Source organism: Panthera tigris, chromosome E1 (assembly GCF_018350195.1).
Source record: "Panthera tigris isolate Pti1 chromosome E1, P.tigris_Pti1_mat1.1, whole genome shotgun sequence".
NCBI lineage: Eukaryota > Metazoa > Chordata > Mammalia > Carnivora > Felidae > Panthera > Panthera tigris.
Genome location: NC_056673.1, coordinates 42,562,628 through 42,578,388, shown reverse-complemented (window position 1 = coordinate 42,578,388; position 15,761 = coordinate 42,562,628). Strand labels below are relative to the sequence as shown.

The 15,761-nt window shown below is 56.9% G+C and overlaps 1 protein-coding gene across 2 annotated transcripts; it reads left to right on the top strand.

The window, feature by feature from the left end:
- The first annotated feature begins 6,774 nt into the window (after positions 1-6,774).
- Positions 6,775-15,107, top strand: LOC102954891 (glial fibrillary acidic protein). 2 transcript variants are annotated; one of them, XM_042967337.1, is made up of 10 exons: positions 6,775-7,235; positions 8,244-8,304; positions 8,498-8,593; positions 9,298-9,459; positions 10,647-10,772; positions 11,008-11,228; positions 11,806-11,849; positions 12,202-12,321; positions 13,958-14,043; positions 14,687-15,107. In XM_042967337.1, exons 1-10 carry the CDS (start codon positions 6,775-6,777, stop codon positions 14,726-14,728), a joined length of 1,419 nt encoding a protein of 472 aa, XP_042823271.1. In that variant the 3' UTR covers positions 14,729-15,107. The 2 variants fall into 2 exon arrangements, with proteins under 2 accessions (XP_042823271.1, XP_015398238.2); XM_015542752.2 differs by lacking the exon at positions 12,202-12,321.
- The last annotated feature ends 654 nt before the right edge of the window (positions 15,108-15,761 follow it).

Here is a 15,761-nt window from a genome sequence, read left to right as displayed (position 1 = left end):
TCAAAACAAACATGTTAAAGGTGTTTAGCACATTTTGAGTAGCGTGTAAATAATGCTGCTAATTTCCAATGAGTCCTCGCCGTTCTGGGGGAGCAGCCTCCCCCTCTACCTGGTGAGCCCTGCCCCACTCAGTTTGGACTCCTATTTGGAGGAATGGAGACAAGAACACAGAAGAGGCGCCCTGGGTCCTGCCCGGCTGCAGGCATCTCACAAAACTTTGCGACCTTATGAGGTATAATGAGGAAAGAGACTCAAGAAGGTTAACAAAACGTGCCCAGGGTTAGACAGCAAGTGGCAGGGCCAGGATTCGGACCAGGGTCTGGTTCTTCGCATAACACCAAGCTGTTTGCCTTTAGAAGTGAACCGGCATTTCTTCCTGCGTGCCTGGGGTTCCCGCCTCTCCAATTAGTCTTAATGAGTTTTTTCCCTCCATGCTCCATGATTCCCACAGAAGCAGCCACAGCTCCACATCTGTAGCCCCCAGCGGCCTGGCGTGGTGCCTTGACCTTAGGAGACCTGGCTGAGTGCTGTTGGATTCAAATGGAATAACTTGCGCATTTCCTGGGGCCCTCACATATATTCATCTCATTTGATGGTCACCATCACCCTTGCAAGCACCGGGGCAGCAGGCACAGGACAAGGCGGCTGGTAACGAGGGCCAGAAGGGCAAGCCTCACACAACAGGGTCCATCGCACGAGGCAGAATCTGCCTAGGCTGGGGGCAGCCCGCAAGAGGAAGAGGTCACTCTTGACAAGGATGTTCTGCAACCGGCCATTCGCTCAGCAAACATTTGTGGCTCCATGGTGCAAGATATGCTCTCGGGTGACCCATTAAATGTACAAAGACTCTGCCAATGGAGTTAAGCACGTGTGGCTCCTGCCCTCAATCACAGGAGGTCGGGCTGGGAGTGCTCGCTGCACGGTGTCCCGCTGGCCAGGAGGCAGCCTGGCTGGTCCCAGCTTTGCAGGGAGCTGGCCAGGGCTGAGGGGGCAGCGAGCTGACGGCCAGCTCCCAGCTGACCTCCGTGGGCGGCGATGAGGCTCTGAGATTGGATTGTTCTTACATAAAGAGAGTCATCCTGGAGACACGGCAATCAATGCCCCCCGCCCCCATCCACTGCAGGCCCAGCCTGATCTAAGGCCCCTCTTCCTGCTTCACCTGGCCTCTCTCACCTTGGGGTTCTGGGCAGAGCCCCTCACTCCACTTCTGGGAGTTTAGAATACTCTCTTCCCAGGCCCTTTGCACCCATCTCCTTGCCCGCCTGAGGCCCCGAAGCTGGTGTCTGGACCCCACACTGGGGTACCAAGTCCTGTCCGATTCAGAGAACCAGGCTCAGTGCCAGGAGCTGCAGACACAGAATAAGACATTGTCCCTTCACGCAGGGAGTCGGGATGGTGCCTGTCCCTTTCACCCGAGTGTAAGCCCAAACCTCCTTCAGTGTTGGGACCTGTCAACAGAAGGGACCCCGCTTTTCCCCCTGGGTCCTCCCACCCCCAGCCATCAGCTCGGCCCCCACAGGGGACTTTGTCACCAGAGGGGGTGGGGCATGCTGCTAACTTAGCAGTCCTCCATCTCAGGCCCCTGCTCATCTGTCTCCCAGTTTTCCCGGGAATGTCCCTCTCTGGCTCTTAGCTAAGCTTGGGGGATCCTGGTTCCCAGACAGAATCTAGTTCATGGTTGTCTTCCCCTCCTCCGTGGTTCTTTCGTGAAGAGGGACCTCGGAGGGCTTGGGATGGAGGTTGTAGGGGGAGGAAGCGACCAGAGTCCCCCCCCAAGGGCCTGGAGACCATGGCTGTATTTTCTAGCTCTCCTTAAGTGTTCCCTTCAACTCGCCTACAGCCTTTCCACCCCTGTTCCCTGGCGCATCCTGTCCATTTGGAAGACCACTGGATTGGAAATAACAGGCTGCCTGCCAGCCCTCTCCTCCCACCAGGGATACATCTGGCCCCTGCCTCTCACCCTCCCAGAGGGACTCAGTCAGGCAGGGAGACAGAGGGGAGCAGGGAGCAGAACAGATCGGGGAAAGCAATTAAAAAGCAGGTCTCAGGGTTAGAGGCTGGAAAGTGGGGGGCAGGCTGAAGCGCCCGGGAGGGTGGGGAGAGGCGGGGAGAGAAAGGGTCCAAGTTTATTAACCCCAGGGCCGCAGCCTGGCCCCTGGGTCTGTGAAGGTGAGTGAGCTGATGCCTCCAACCACGAGCTGACAGCGGCCAGGAAAGAGGAAGGGGAAGGAGTCTGGGGGTTCATCCAGGAGCTGGGCCACTTCCCAGCCACAGGAGTTGGGCACTTCTCACCAGCAGAGCTGGCTTGGCACAGGCTGACAGATGACAGGAGAAGGAACCAGCCAGGGCCTGAGGTAGCCATTCTCCGGCTAAAAGGGGAGACAATCCCTGCCCTCAAGGAGCTCCTGTCTGACGGTGAACCATGAGCGCTTGCGTCAGGGAGCTCCCATCCAAGAAGAGAGGGTGTCCTGAGGGACCATATTGTTAGGGAGACTCCATTCTGATGGAAAGATATAGGTCCTAACATCAGGAAGCCCCTATCCATGGGGCCCCTCTCCTTGGGAAGCCTCAGGCTGAGGTGTAGGAGAGACCCACTCCAATGGGACATGTTGAGACACTAAGATCTTCTCACAGTGGAGCGGGCGACTCTTGATCTGCGGGTCGTGAGTTCGAGCCCCACGTTGGGTGTGGAGCCTACTTGAGAAAGATAAAATAAAATATAAAAACACCAGAGCTTCTCAAGCCAATGGAGTTGTGGGCCTCAAGTCTACGGCTGGGGAAGGGCAAGGATGGAGGGACAGAGCCCCTGGGGGGAGTCAGGGAGGCGGGAAAGCAAGCTGGGAACTGCTACTCCGGGGTAGTCAGAGGTAACTCACACCTGTCTCCTGGCAGACCCAAAGCCACACACAACTCGTGGTCTGGGGGCAAATGGTGTTGCCTCCTAGGCTCTCTTCACTGGCTGGTGCCCCCTGTGTCCTCTCCATACTCCCAGGTAGCTGTCCTGGGGAGGTACCTATACACTGTCCCTTCCCCACCCCCGGTGGAGCTAACAAGACATTCCAGCGCCCCCTGGAGGACCCAGCTCTCGCCCCTCTAGGTCCACCCCATTGCTAACGTGTAAATAGGTAAAGCACCGGGGACGTGTTATTACATGGAGTCTATGGTTTATAGAGCAGCTGCTGTGTCCGGCTTTCACTGACTTTATCCTCACAGCCACCTTGGAAGTAAGTGCGGCGAGTCCCCATTTTACAGGTGTGGAAATGGAGACTCGGAGAAAGCTCATGAAGTCATCCAAGATCACATAGCCATTGAATGCCCGTGGCCTTGCTCTCCTCTAGAGGGCACTGTCATAGCAGTTAGAAGCAACTCAAGAGAATAAATGGAGTGATTCCTCTGGGTGATACAAATGTGGGTTTTAGAAACTCTACCTACAGCTGTGAGACCCATGTTCTCCCCTCTGCGGCGCCCTGCTGTTTCTTGAACCTGGGCAGCTGCGCAGTGCCATCTAGTGGCCACCAGGGCCTGGTTCCCTTCCTCGGGGTCGGGGCCCACATGGGATGGATGGACTCAGTAGTGGCCAAGGAGTCCACCAGAGAGACCCAAGTTCTCTTCATCCCACCCACGCTTGCTGACTGCCATGCTGTGCCAGGCACTGAGAACCGGGCAGGGGCACAAGGAGAGCCAGTGGGCAGCAGTCTAGTGGCTTGAATTAGAAGCTGGCAAATTTAGAAAACGCTAGGCATCTGGTGTGTGGGTTGAGGCCAGGTGTGCTATTGATCTGTCCCAGGAGGCACTTGGGCCCTGTAAGCAGGAGGGCATCCTGGCAGATTCTGACACAGGGGAGGGGCATAGGGGGTGGGAGACCATCTTGTCCCCACCTTGGCTTGAAGTGGGGGCACATCTTGGCTGAAGGCCCTGCAGAGGGACATCCAGGCATCCTCTCTCCAAGGCCTGCAGCTTTCTGCTGTCTATCCAGAAATCAGTGTAGGGATTGGCTTGAGGTTTCGGATGGTGAGGCCCTTAGATTAGGGAGGCAGGAGAGGAGGGGCCGCAGAGATGGGGCCTCAGCCAGGCCAGAAGGATGGGAGTAGTGGGGTATGCCGGGAGCTGCATGTGTTTGAAGCAACTGGGCGGCATAGTGGGATCTAGAACAGAGAGAGGGAGAGAGAGAGGCGGGGCGGGGGACGAGTGTGTGTCTAACAATAAAGCTTGGGCAAATGAATGCATACAGTGGAGAGCCATGCAGCTGTTAAGATGATGATGTAGATAAATATTTATTGATATGGAAAGATGTTCACAACATATTGCTGAGTGAAAAAAAAACAAATTACAAAATAATTTGTACGGCATGAGCCCACTTGTAAAAAAACAAAAAAAGAATTTATAGATGTGGGGGGAAATCTGGTAGTGTTTATTATCTCCAGGTGGCAAAATCACGGCTAATTGAACTTTTTCGTTTTGCTTATCTGTGTTTTCTGATTTTTCCACAATGAATGTGTGATATAAAATAATGAAAGTTTGGCAAATGACCACAACCAGCCTGGTTCTTGTGTGGACATCTTCGGATGGTTAAGGGCTGGGCGTGGGGGATGGGTCTAGGGTCAGATGGAGGTTGAAGTTGGAGCGAGAAGCCTGGGTGACACAGGTCCAGGGCAGGTGGCCAAAGCGGGTGAAGGGGGGCCTCCCTCTGCTGCTGCCCGAGTGCTGTGTCACACACACACAGGTGCGACTCAGTGAGCCTCACTGCCAAGCCCTTCCTGCTCTTGTGACACATTTTCCCTCCAAGATGGCTTTGCACTCCCTTCAACTAGATTTTACTGGAACGGAGAGAGAAGTCCGCACACTGTGACTTGCCCGGCAAGCTGGAAGGACAGCCGCTCCCAGACCCAGAGAGTAGTGGGGATGAGGGTTTGCCCTCAGTCTTCTTCTTCTTGTAATGTCCCCTGACCTTTCCCAGCTCCCCAGTCCTCAGCAGGATCAAAAGTCATGGGGCGTCCCCTCCTCAAGATTTCCCTCCCCATGTTACTGCTCAGGTCCAGGATCAGGTGTGGCTGAAGACTTAGGGATCCTCGCCTCCCCTCTCTGTGCTGGGACTCACAGGGGAAACCTCCGCAAGCAGCCCATAATATGCCCGAATGGAGAGCATCTACCCAGTGTGGGGTAAGAGGCATTGCCCGGACTGGAGCTCAGGGGTGTGAGCGGGCTCTGGGAGCTGGCGAGGGGGCAGGCAGCCAGGCCTTGTCTACAGAGCTGGAGACCTGGCAGAGCTGGACTGGCCGCCCCCTGCCACCCCAGGGCCTTCTCCTTGTGCCCACTGAATGACTCACCTTGGCACAGACACAATAGTCAGGGGTGGGCACAGAGCCTGCTCCCCGCTGCACCCCAGCCCCCTCAGATGCTTCCGAGAAGCTCTTTGAGCTGGGGGCTTGGGCTGTACTCTGCCTAACAGCCTGGCATCTTGGGATAAAGACAACACAGCCCCCCAGGGGCTGCCCTCTCCGAGTGGCGCCCTGACCAGTGGTGGAAAACAAGGCTCTATTCAGCAAGTGCCCAGGAGAAGGGATCAGAGGCCCAGGCATGGGCATGGGCAGCAGGGGGGTGGGGAGAGGAAGGCTGCCCGCTTCCCAGAAGTCCAAGGACACAGATGAGTGAGGGGCCTGGGTGAGGCTCTGGCCATGAGGGATCAGAACAGAAGCGGGGGGTGGATCTGAAGCGTCAGGCTATAGGGCGCAGGCCCTGGGCTACCTAGTATGGGCCCAGTGGCTCCTGGGTTCCCAAACTGACCCATCCCCAGAGACCTTTCCCATCCTTTCAGCCAGATGCGTGGGAACTCGAAGGAGATAAATCTCCAATGTGAAAGTGAGGTGAGGGGTGGCCAGAGAAACAGGGTGATGTAGGAACAAAGACAGGAGCCGGGACAGCCAGCTCATCCATAACTGCTTTGTGCAGCTGTCAAGGCCGGCTCCGGGCAGGGGTGCATAGAGGCTGAGCAAGGGGGACAGGAGTCCGGTGGGACTGAGGCAGGAGCTTAAGTGTGGCCCAGGGAGAAGGCCAGGGAACGCAGCCTCTGCCTCTCTTGCCCCCTCGGGGCTTCCACATTCCCTCCATCACCCCCCTTCCCGCCGACTGCTAGACAGGGACTTTCACTGACCTTCTAGACAAAGGGCTGGTGTCCAACTCCAGCCCACAGCCCTAGACTTTCAGGGAAAGGGGAGAAAGCAGGAACGTGGGACGCCTGTGTTCCGAGGGGAGGAGTCCAACAGTCTGCTAGGAATGGGGCTAGGCAGGAAACTGTAACTGTAGGCTGCTTCTGGAGGCTGTGGAGGAACCGGGTTTGTTCTTTGCCAAAGTCCCAGCACTTAGCGGCCGCTAGAAGCAGGAGTGCTGAGTAGGGAAGGCCTGGGTTATGGGATCTCAGAAGTGGAAAGCAGGTCAGAGGTCATCTGGTCCAGCTCTTTCTTGGCCCACTTTCCCAGAGAAAGGGCCTCCTCACCCAGTGGTCAGGGCCCCAGACCCAGCATCCGGCCCCAGGCACTGCCCACTAGTACCTCTGTCTGTGGCGGGGCTGGGGCTGGCGTGCTCAGGAGGCCCTGCCTCTGGGCACAGTGACCTCGGTGGGGTGAGAAGAGCTCTCCCCATGGCCGAGCTGTCGCCCAGCCCCTCCCCCTCAGGCTATGCCAGGGGGGCGTTGCCAGGGGCAGCTTGGGCGGTGCCAGGCCGGCCCACGCCTCCATAAAGCCCTCGCTTCCCAGGAGCGGGCAGAGCTGGGCCAGCATGGAGAGGAGACGGGTCACCTCAGCCGCTCGCCGCTCCTACGTCTCCTCCTCGGAGATGGTGGGGGGAGCCCTGGCCTCCGGCCGCCGTCTGGGGCCGGGCACCCGCGTCTCCCTGGCTCGGATGCCGCTTCCACTCCCGGCCCGGGTGGACTTCTCCCTGGCCGGGGCCCTCAACACCGGCTTCAAGGAGACCCGGGCCAGTGAGCGGGCAGAGATGATGGAGCTCAATGACCGCTTCGCCAGCTACATTGAGAAGGTGCGCTTCCTGGAGCAGCAGAACAAGGCGCTGGCTGCGGAGCTGAACCAGCTGCGGGCCAAGGAGCCCACCAAGCTGGCCGACGTCTACCAGGCTGAGCTGCGGGAGCTAAGGTTTCGGCTCGACCAACTCACCGCCAACAGCGCCCGGCTCGAGGTCGAGAGAGACAATCTGGCGCAGGACCTGGGCACCCTGAGGCAGAAGTGAGGAGGGGGTCCAGGGAGAGGGACCACATGAACAGGGAAGATGCCCCCCGCCAGCTCCAGCAGGAGTGACCGCGGTCCGGCCGGGTCTCGGGCAGGGGGCTCTGCCTCCACGCTCCTCGGCCCCTCTGTTGCCCCACCTCTGGGAGGCGAGGGCTGTCCTCGCTCCCCAAGATGACCGGAGGGCCCTGGGTGGGGGGGGCGCCTAGAGTCTCAGGGACCTGATTCCCAAAGACCTCTTTGCACCTCCCCACTGGGTGGGGAAAGACCCACCCAAAGACCCCTTTGCACCTACCTCCCCACTGGGTGCACTCTCAGCACCTCCCCACTGGGGCAAGCTCTGTGGGAAGAGTCAGGGACCCCACAGGCAGGGTCTCTGCACTTCACTCACGGCAGGGCCTGGTGGCCTTGTGGAGCCCAGGTCCGTACAGAGGAGGAACGGGAAGAGAAGACTGGTGCGCCCTAGGGGGACTGGGCTCTGGGGGAAAGGAGGTGAGGGAGGGAGCAGGCAGGCCTGGCTTCAGAACACAGGTGATGCTGCCTGTCACCTGCTTATGACCCTGGTCAGGCCACTTCAGCTTGCAGAGCTGTGAAGCAGAGATTCTAATAAAACTCATTTCCAAAAGTCAGAGGAAACCCCAGGGACACGGTGTTTTGCTGAGCTGGCAGGGCGTGCGTGTGTGCCCTCAAGTGCAGGAGGATGAGTGTGTTTGTGCATGCGACAGTGAGTGTGCGCCGGCAGAGGGGCCTGTGTGAGCAGGAGCAGGTGCACCAACCTCGATAAGGCACCTCAGTAATGAGTTAAAGCAAAGTCCCTTGTCTGCTCACCCTCCTGGTCAAGGCTCTGTCTAGGACCCTCTGTCCCTCGCTTCTCTCGCCATTCCACTGGTCCTGGGGGTGGGGGGAGGGGGTGGAGGGTCTCTCTGGCAGCCACCTCCAGGGAGACTGGGGCAGGGGTCCAAGATCCTCAGAAGAGCCTGGACCCAGGAATGTGTCCCCTTACCCCAGGCTCCAGGATGAAACCAACCTGAGGCTGGAGGCCGAAAACAACCTGGCCACCTATCGACAGGTCAGGGGGGTGGGAGGGGCAAGGGAGGGGGGTAAGGGGTTGAGGGCAGCTCGCCCAAGCACAGCCCCCAAGCCCAGCCCTCCAGAGCAATGTGCTGCTCTCCCCAGCCACAGAAGGTGGGATCAGACAAGGCGAGGGAGTGGGGAAGAGGAGTCTGGGGTCCCAGCAGCCTTTTGCACCCTCCCTACTCCAGGAGGCAGATGAAGCCACCCTAGCCCGTCTGGATCTGGAGAGGAAGATTGAATCTCTGGAGGAGGAAATCCGGTTTTTGAGGAAGATCCATGAGGAGGTAAGGCCAACACAGAGGTTGAAGCCGACGGAGACAGAGAGGGTGAGATTGAGAAATACACAAAGACAGACAGAACAAAAGTGAGAGAGAAAGAGAGAGAGAGAGACAGAGAGACAGAGAGGCTGAGGGAGACAGAGACAACAGAGCATCCTCAGCCCCTGGTAAGATTCTCACACACTCACCCCACTTGCTGAGAATTATAACAGGCCTTGTGTCTCTCATTTTTTATTTCACTACAGCCCCGTGAGGTAGAAACCCTTCCAGTACTGTCTCCTTCTCACAGAGGAGGAGACCGAAGCCCAGAGAGGTGAAAGAACTTGCTGAGGTCACACAGTCAGTCTCTCTGACATCACCCCCACTGCCACCTGTCTCCATTTAAGTGAAAGCTATTCGTTTTTAAAAGACACCACTGAGCGCTGACTTCAGATTACGGATTAGGAATCCACGACTCTATGGAACCTGGAAACCCACAGGCACACTCGCAGTGCTCCTGCCTGGCCAAACCTGGGAGGACCATGAGGCTCCCAAATGACCCTCTGCCTCACCTAGCCCGTGCCATGCCACTGCCTCTAACTAGGACTGTCCCATTTCCCTTAGCCAATGTCAGGGTCCACGGGGCAGGCAGACAAGGGCATAGCATTGTGGGGAAACCCCAGCTGCGGCCTGGGCCCAAGCCCTGGCATCCCTTCTCTCATCCTGGCCAGGAGGTGCAGGAACTTCAGGAGCAGCTGGCCCGGCAGCAGATCCATGTGGAGATGGACGTGGCCAAGCCGGACCTCACGGCAGCCCTGAGAGAGATCCGCACGCAGTACGAGGCAATGGCGGCCAGCAACATGCATGAGGCAGAGGAGTGGTATCGGTCCAAGGTAGCCCTGACTGTGGGCCAGCCTGCCTCCTCCAGGCAGCCCTCCTGGCTCCATACAAAAGAATGGGGGAATGGGGTAGAGAAGGCTGGGAGAGGATCCTCTTCGGGTGATTGACCTTCACCAGAGACGTGAGGTGGCTTCCCCAGGGCCACACAGGTGTCATAACTTCCAACAAGTACTTATCATGACTGTTAATTATCATTATTACTGTTCCTGCTACTGTTCTTGCTAGCCAACATTGTTGTGTGCCAGGCCCTGTGCTTTGCAGGCATTATCTTACTCACTATGAAGAAGGTACTATTCTTTGACAGATGAGAGAATTGGAGTCCAGAGAGGTTAACTAATTTGCCCGAAGTCACACGGTTCCTAAATGGTAGAACTGGGTGTCTAACCCTAGCCATTGCCCTTGGGAGCCTTCATTCTTGATGCCTCTGCTGTGTCCTGGGTTACTGAGCATCCACTGCCTGTCAGCACCGCCCAGGACACAGAGACATGTTCGACCAGGGAGATATGATGTGCACCCAAATATGGTGTCTAGAGAGAACACTGCTGGGCAGAGTTTATATGCGGGTGGGTGGATATTGTCGAAGGGAGGGCATTTGGGCTCGGCAAGACTGGCAGCCTAAGGACCTGAAGAGAAGAGGGAAGGGGCTTTCTGAGTGCAAGAAAGCACGGAGGGGCAGTGGCCCGGGGATGCTAGCCCAGGGTCCAGGCTGAGGAGTATCAGTGGCAGAAGCCAGTGATGGTTCTGGGCAGGTCAAGGCCTGATGGAGCCATGAGAGCTTCACTCCAAGTTGGGGGGAGAGAGGGCTATTAGAACCCGGGGTTCTGCTCACCAGAACCCCCTGTCCACAGCAGAGGAGGACAGGGTTCAGGCTCCTGGATAGAGCTGCCAACCCAGGAGATTCTGGATTCTGTGGCAAATACCATCTGTTCAGTCGTCCCCTGCCCAAGCACTGTGCTCAGTGAGGGAGACCTACAGGGCGTTGTGTGCCCTCCCTCCCTGGGTCTCCGTCTATGGGAATAATCCCACCCAGAGCCAAAGTCCTGGGGGAGACCTGGACACCAAGCCTGGGGTCCTGCCCATCTCCCTGATTTCCCAGAGACCATGCCTTCCCACCTGCCCAGACGTGCGCCCCAGACGTGCAGCCCAGCTGCGCCTCCGCTTAGGATCCTCTCCCCACTAGTTTGCAGACCTGACCGACGCCGCAGCGCGCAACGCTGAGCTGCTCCGCCAGGCCAAGCACGAGGCCAATGACTACCGGCGCCAGCTACAGGCCTTGACCTGCGACCTGGAGTCCTTGCGCGGCACAGTGAGCGCGGGGCCTCAGCGGGTGTGGGCAAGCCGGAGGGGGGACCTGCAACCCTTGCAGCCTTGCAGCCTGGAGAGAAGGGCCCGGGGCGGGCACCAGGACTGAGGGCTGGGGCTCTGAAAAGTTACTTGGCCGGGAGGGGGGGGCGGCGGGCAGAGGCAGGGCAGGGGTCCTGGTTGGGATGGGTGGGGGTGGTGTGACTCTACCCCGAGGCACCAGCCCGCTCCACCCACAGAACGAGTCCTTGGAGAGGCAGATGCGGGAGCAGGATGAGCGCCACGCGCGGGAGGCGGCAAGTTACCAGGAGGCACTGACCCGGCTGGAGGAGGAGGGGCAGAGCCTCAAAGACGAGATGGCACGGCATCTGCAGGAGTACCAGGACCTGCTGAACGTCAAGCTGGCCCTGGACATCGAGATCGCCACCTACAGGAAGCTGCTGGAGGGCGAGGAGAACCGGTGAGCCCTAGGGAGTCAATCCTCCCTGCTGCCCCTCCCTGGTCTCTCCTTGCTCCTTTCAGGGACTGCCTTATACAGCCTGCGTCCAAGCCCCTCCTATCCCCGTACCCAGCACAGTGCTGGCCTAACACACAGTTATATTCCATAAATGTTTGGTGAATGAATGAATGAATGGATTCAATTCAATCCATGAGATCCCAGGGCAAGGACTTGGGTCACCCCCCAAACTAAAAGGCTCGCTCCCCACCCTCCCAATGAAGACTGAACTTCTTTTCCCTCAACTGACCTCTTTTGCCTCCTCGGAACTTTCTTCGCCACTTCCTCCTCCCTTCTGCCATCTTCTGGGCCTGCACTGTCCTTCCAAAAGACATGTTCCCCTCCCAGACAATACCCCAGCCCCCTGCAGACTCTTGCAGCCCCAGAGAGCATGTTGGCTGCTGGGGAAAGCCAGGGGATGGGCTCAGCCTTTCCTGGCAAGGAGAAGGGCCTCAGGCTGTCACGATAACCCTGGACCGGGACCTGACCTGGGGATGACCTTGGGCAGCCCAGTCACTCTTCTCCCTTTGCTGTCTTTCAGCATCACTATTCCCGTGCAGACCTTCTCCAACCTGCAGATCCGAGGTCAGTAGAGCAGGGCCCTGTGGGCAGGGTGTTGGATTCCCGCTTCCTGCCCCGTGTGGGCTGCTGCTCTGGCGTGGGGCCAAGGACCAGGGCAAAGGGGCCCAGGGGGCCTTCATAATTCACCACAGAGCTTTCAGCCAGAACACAGTATCCCAGGGCATTCCAGGTGGGGCCCGCAGCTGCTCCTGTCCTGCTCTGCCCTGTGTCCTGCTCCCTAACCCTGCGCCCCATCCTATAGCAGAACCGGGTGAAGGTCTCAACCTCTGTCCTATCCGCAGATCCCTGAGCAAGCTCTGCCCATCTCAGTGTTTTATGTTTATGTTTTTGTTTTTTTAACTGCTTGTCACTACAGGGGGCAAAAGCACCAAAGAAGGGGAAAGTCACAAGGTCACAAGACATCTCAAAAGGCTCACAATACAAGTTATACCAATACAGGCTCACCAGATTGTAAATGGAGCCCCGCCGGCTCTCGGTTAGCAGCCTGCCTCTCAGACACAGTGCTTTTCTCAGCTTGTCGGGGAACGAGCCTCACCAAGCCCATTTTCCCTGCCCTCTCGGGCTTCCTCCTCCCAGGTTTTCCCCTAAAGGGCCAAGCTTGTGTCATTTTCCCAGCAACCTCAGTGCCCAGCCCAGGACCTGGCACAGAGTAAATGTAGGTTAAACTAGCAGAGCTGGCTGGTGTTCAAAGTGATATGTCCTCTGGTGCTCAGATGAGATGCTCTGGGGCCTCTGAACAAACGCCAACCTCTGCCTTTCCTCTTCCCCATCATCGGGAGGCCCCTAGGGTCTTGCTGTGCCCAATGGCCAGGTTCTCTGCTTGATTCGTCTGTCCCCAAGGCTCCATAGCTCAGCTCAGTGCTGATTCAGCCCAAAGGATCATTTCCCCCTGGACTTCTGCTCTCGTAGTGGATAAAGTTTTATGCTCCCTGCTCTTAATTTTAAATATTAGTGTGACATGTTACATTTTCCTCTCTGGGGGGGGGGGGACCTAAATGACTTCTTACTTGTAAGTGGGCCTCAAATGATTCTTGTCTAAGGAAAAAAAAATCTTCTGCTCCACAAATTTAGGAACACTAGATATGTGTATCTCCCAGGGCTTAGTTCAGTATCAGAAGTTTAACCAGGCAGAGTGGGTCGTCGAGGTAATATTGCCAGGTGCCAAACAGTAAAGGGTCAGTAGGGCCCAGAGAATTAGCAGAGGGAAGAAGAAGAGGGGAACAGGAACGGGAAAGGGACCCACGATTATTGAGCACTAACAACATGCTAGTCACTTAACATACATTATTTCAGTTAAAGGACTCCTCATTCCCACCTAGAGAAGTAGACCCCATCATCCCCATTTTGCAGATTAGGAAACTGAGGCTGGAAGAGGTAAATTAACTTGCCCACAGTCTTGTGGCTGAGCTGGGACTTGAGGTCTGGCCTGCCTGATTTCAAAGCTCATGTGCTCCTTCCTTGGCACAGTGCTGGGTGGTCAGAAAGCCAGGTGCCAGGTGACGGCTTGCAGAGGGACTGAAATGCAGCCAGGCCAGGAAAGTGAGCAGAGCACTGGATGGAGCAGCCAGGCCTTGCTTAGCACCATGGGGACTTTGGGGGTCTTCATCCCCTTTGAAAAAGCCTAGGCCCGGGGCACCTGGGTGGCTCAGTCAGTTGAGCGTCCCACTCTTGATTTCAGCTCAGGTAATGATCCCAGGGTCATGGGATCAACCTCCGCATTGGGCTCCACACTGAGCCTGGAGCCTGCCTTGCATTTCTCTCTCTCTCTCCCTCTCTCTCTCTCTCTCCCTCTCTCTCCCCCTCTGCCCCTCTCCCTGGCTTGCGCTCTCTCCTCCTCTCTCTAAAATAAAAATAATATTTGAGGAACGCACCTGTTGGGATGAGCACGGGGTGTTGTATGGAAACCAATTTGACAATAAATTTCACATTAAAAAATAATAACATAAAATTTAAAAAATAATAATAATGAAGGATCCTAGGCCCTCTCTGCCTGGTTGGGATAGACTTTCATACTCAATCCTCATGATTGTGGGTTTCATAGAGAAGTTGGGGGTGGGGGAAAATGTCTAGTGACCCAAGAGCCCACAGGCCTCTTGTCCCCATGTCTGCAGAAACCAGCCTGGACACCAAGTCCGTGTCAGAAGGCCACCTTAAGAGGAACATTGTGGTAAAGACCGTGGAGATGCGGGATGGAGAGGTAAGGAGGGCAGACCTGAGATTCTGGCCCCATCAGGTTCTGGCTGCCTCCAGGAATTTTCGAAGCCAGGCTTTGGAAAAAAGCCTGAACTGGCACAGAGAAGGTTCTCAATCACTCGGAAAAGCTTCCCAGGGAGGCTCTGGAAGAGGGGAAGGAACCTGGATGTAATTCAGTTCCCTATCCCTTCCACTGGCAGTTCTAGGGAGCCTGGGTGCCTAGGCACTGACGGGTCTTCCCCCGTCTCACCCTGACTCAGATGCCCCCAGCACCAGGCCTGGGGGAGAGAAGAAGAAAATTAAAGTTAGCAGTTTTCACTCCCATCTTTCAGTTTCCAGCTTGATAAAAGGAACCCGCCAAAGGAAAGGGAAGAGGGGATTTGGCATAACCGCCTTGCCATCACGCCAGCAACAGTACTGGCTAATCTTACCATACCAGGCCACCATGTGCCAGGCATGGTGCTAAGTGCTTCCAGGTGTTACCTCATTTCCTGACAACTGCATGGGAGAATTCTGGTTCCCAGCATAGAAAAGAAAGACCCAGGAAAGCTGGGGACTTGTCTAAGGTCACATAGCCTAGTGGTAGTGGGCCTGATGTCTGTGTGGGCCCCTAACTAATGTGCTGTGCGCTTCTCTGTCCCCTGCAGGTCATTAAGGAGTCCAAGCAGGAGCACAAGGATGTGATGTGAGGCAGGACCCCCAAGGTGGCCCCTACCCCATAGTGTGAGAGGCCTGAGCAGGAGATGGGATTGCTCTCCCCGTCTCTGATAGCTGATTTCCCCAGACCCGAGTTCCCACCCACCCCAGCTGTTCCCCTCATCCCTCGGTCTCTATGCCAGCTCGCTGCCCTAAGCTCTGTCAGTACTAGGCCTGCACCCCCTGCCCCCTGCACCCAGTAACTCCAACTAACAAGGCACTCACCCCAAAGGGTGAGCAGCTTGGGTTAGAACTAGGAGGAAGGAGAGAAGGGGGGGAAGGTAGGGGCCCCAATAAATCACCTGGATTTCCCTACTCCCCGTTGTCATGGCAACTGTTGGCGGAGCCAGAGGTCCCTGAGGGTACCTGGGAAGTGGGCCTTTGAGTGTCCTCAGGCTGCTGGAGAAAAAGGAGACCCTGGGACAGGAAAGGGAAATTCCCACAGAGGTTTCTTCTTCTAGACTGACCCTGAGCAGTCTGAGAGCGGGTGGGGCCATCCTGCCACCTGGAGTAATCACCAAACAGAATACCTGGCCTGCCCAGATCCCAGAAGGGCCTCCTGGGTGATGATTCAAGTGTCTCAGTCCCACTGAGCTGCCACGTGGGCACCCTGTCGGCATGCCATGGGCATGTGGGAGCTTGATTCTCAGGACTTGGGGGATCTATAGTGTAAGTGGAGAGGGAAGGGGTGCTGAGAAGGAGTAGAGGGGAGCTGCTTGACCTCTAGGTTGGGTACAGAGAGGTCAAGCCCAGGAGTCCTCCCTCCATAATGCTGGAGGGGAGGCAGGTGGAGATGGTGGAGGCCATGGGGATGATGCTAGACATCAGAGATGGGGGTTGTGGATGGCCAGTTACACTTGGCCTCTGGGTTGTGGGAATCAAGGAAGTGACTCATCCTCTTGAAAATGCTGAAATAAGAGAGAGGGGGGCTGCTGGCCCCGGGGGCAGGGCACACCTTGTCCCAGTTCTAAAGGCTCCTTTCTTGCTGCATAATCCCTCCACCCAACCTCTAAGCCAACGCTGCTG

Coding starts and splice junctions, on each gene's coding strand:
- LOC102954891 (XM_042967337.1), top strand. CDS start 6,775: ATGGAGAGGAGACGGGTCACCTCAGCCGCTCGCCGCTCCTACGTCTCC. Junction 8,594..9,297: donor TGAGGAAGATCCATGAGGAG/GTAAGGCCAACA, acceptor CATCCTGGCCAG/GAGGTGCAGGAACTTCAGGA. Junction 9,460..10,646: donor AGGAGTGGTATCGGTCCAAG/GTAGCCCTGACT, acceptor TCTCCCCACTAG/TTTGCAGACCTGACCGACGC.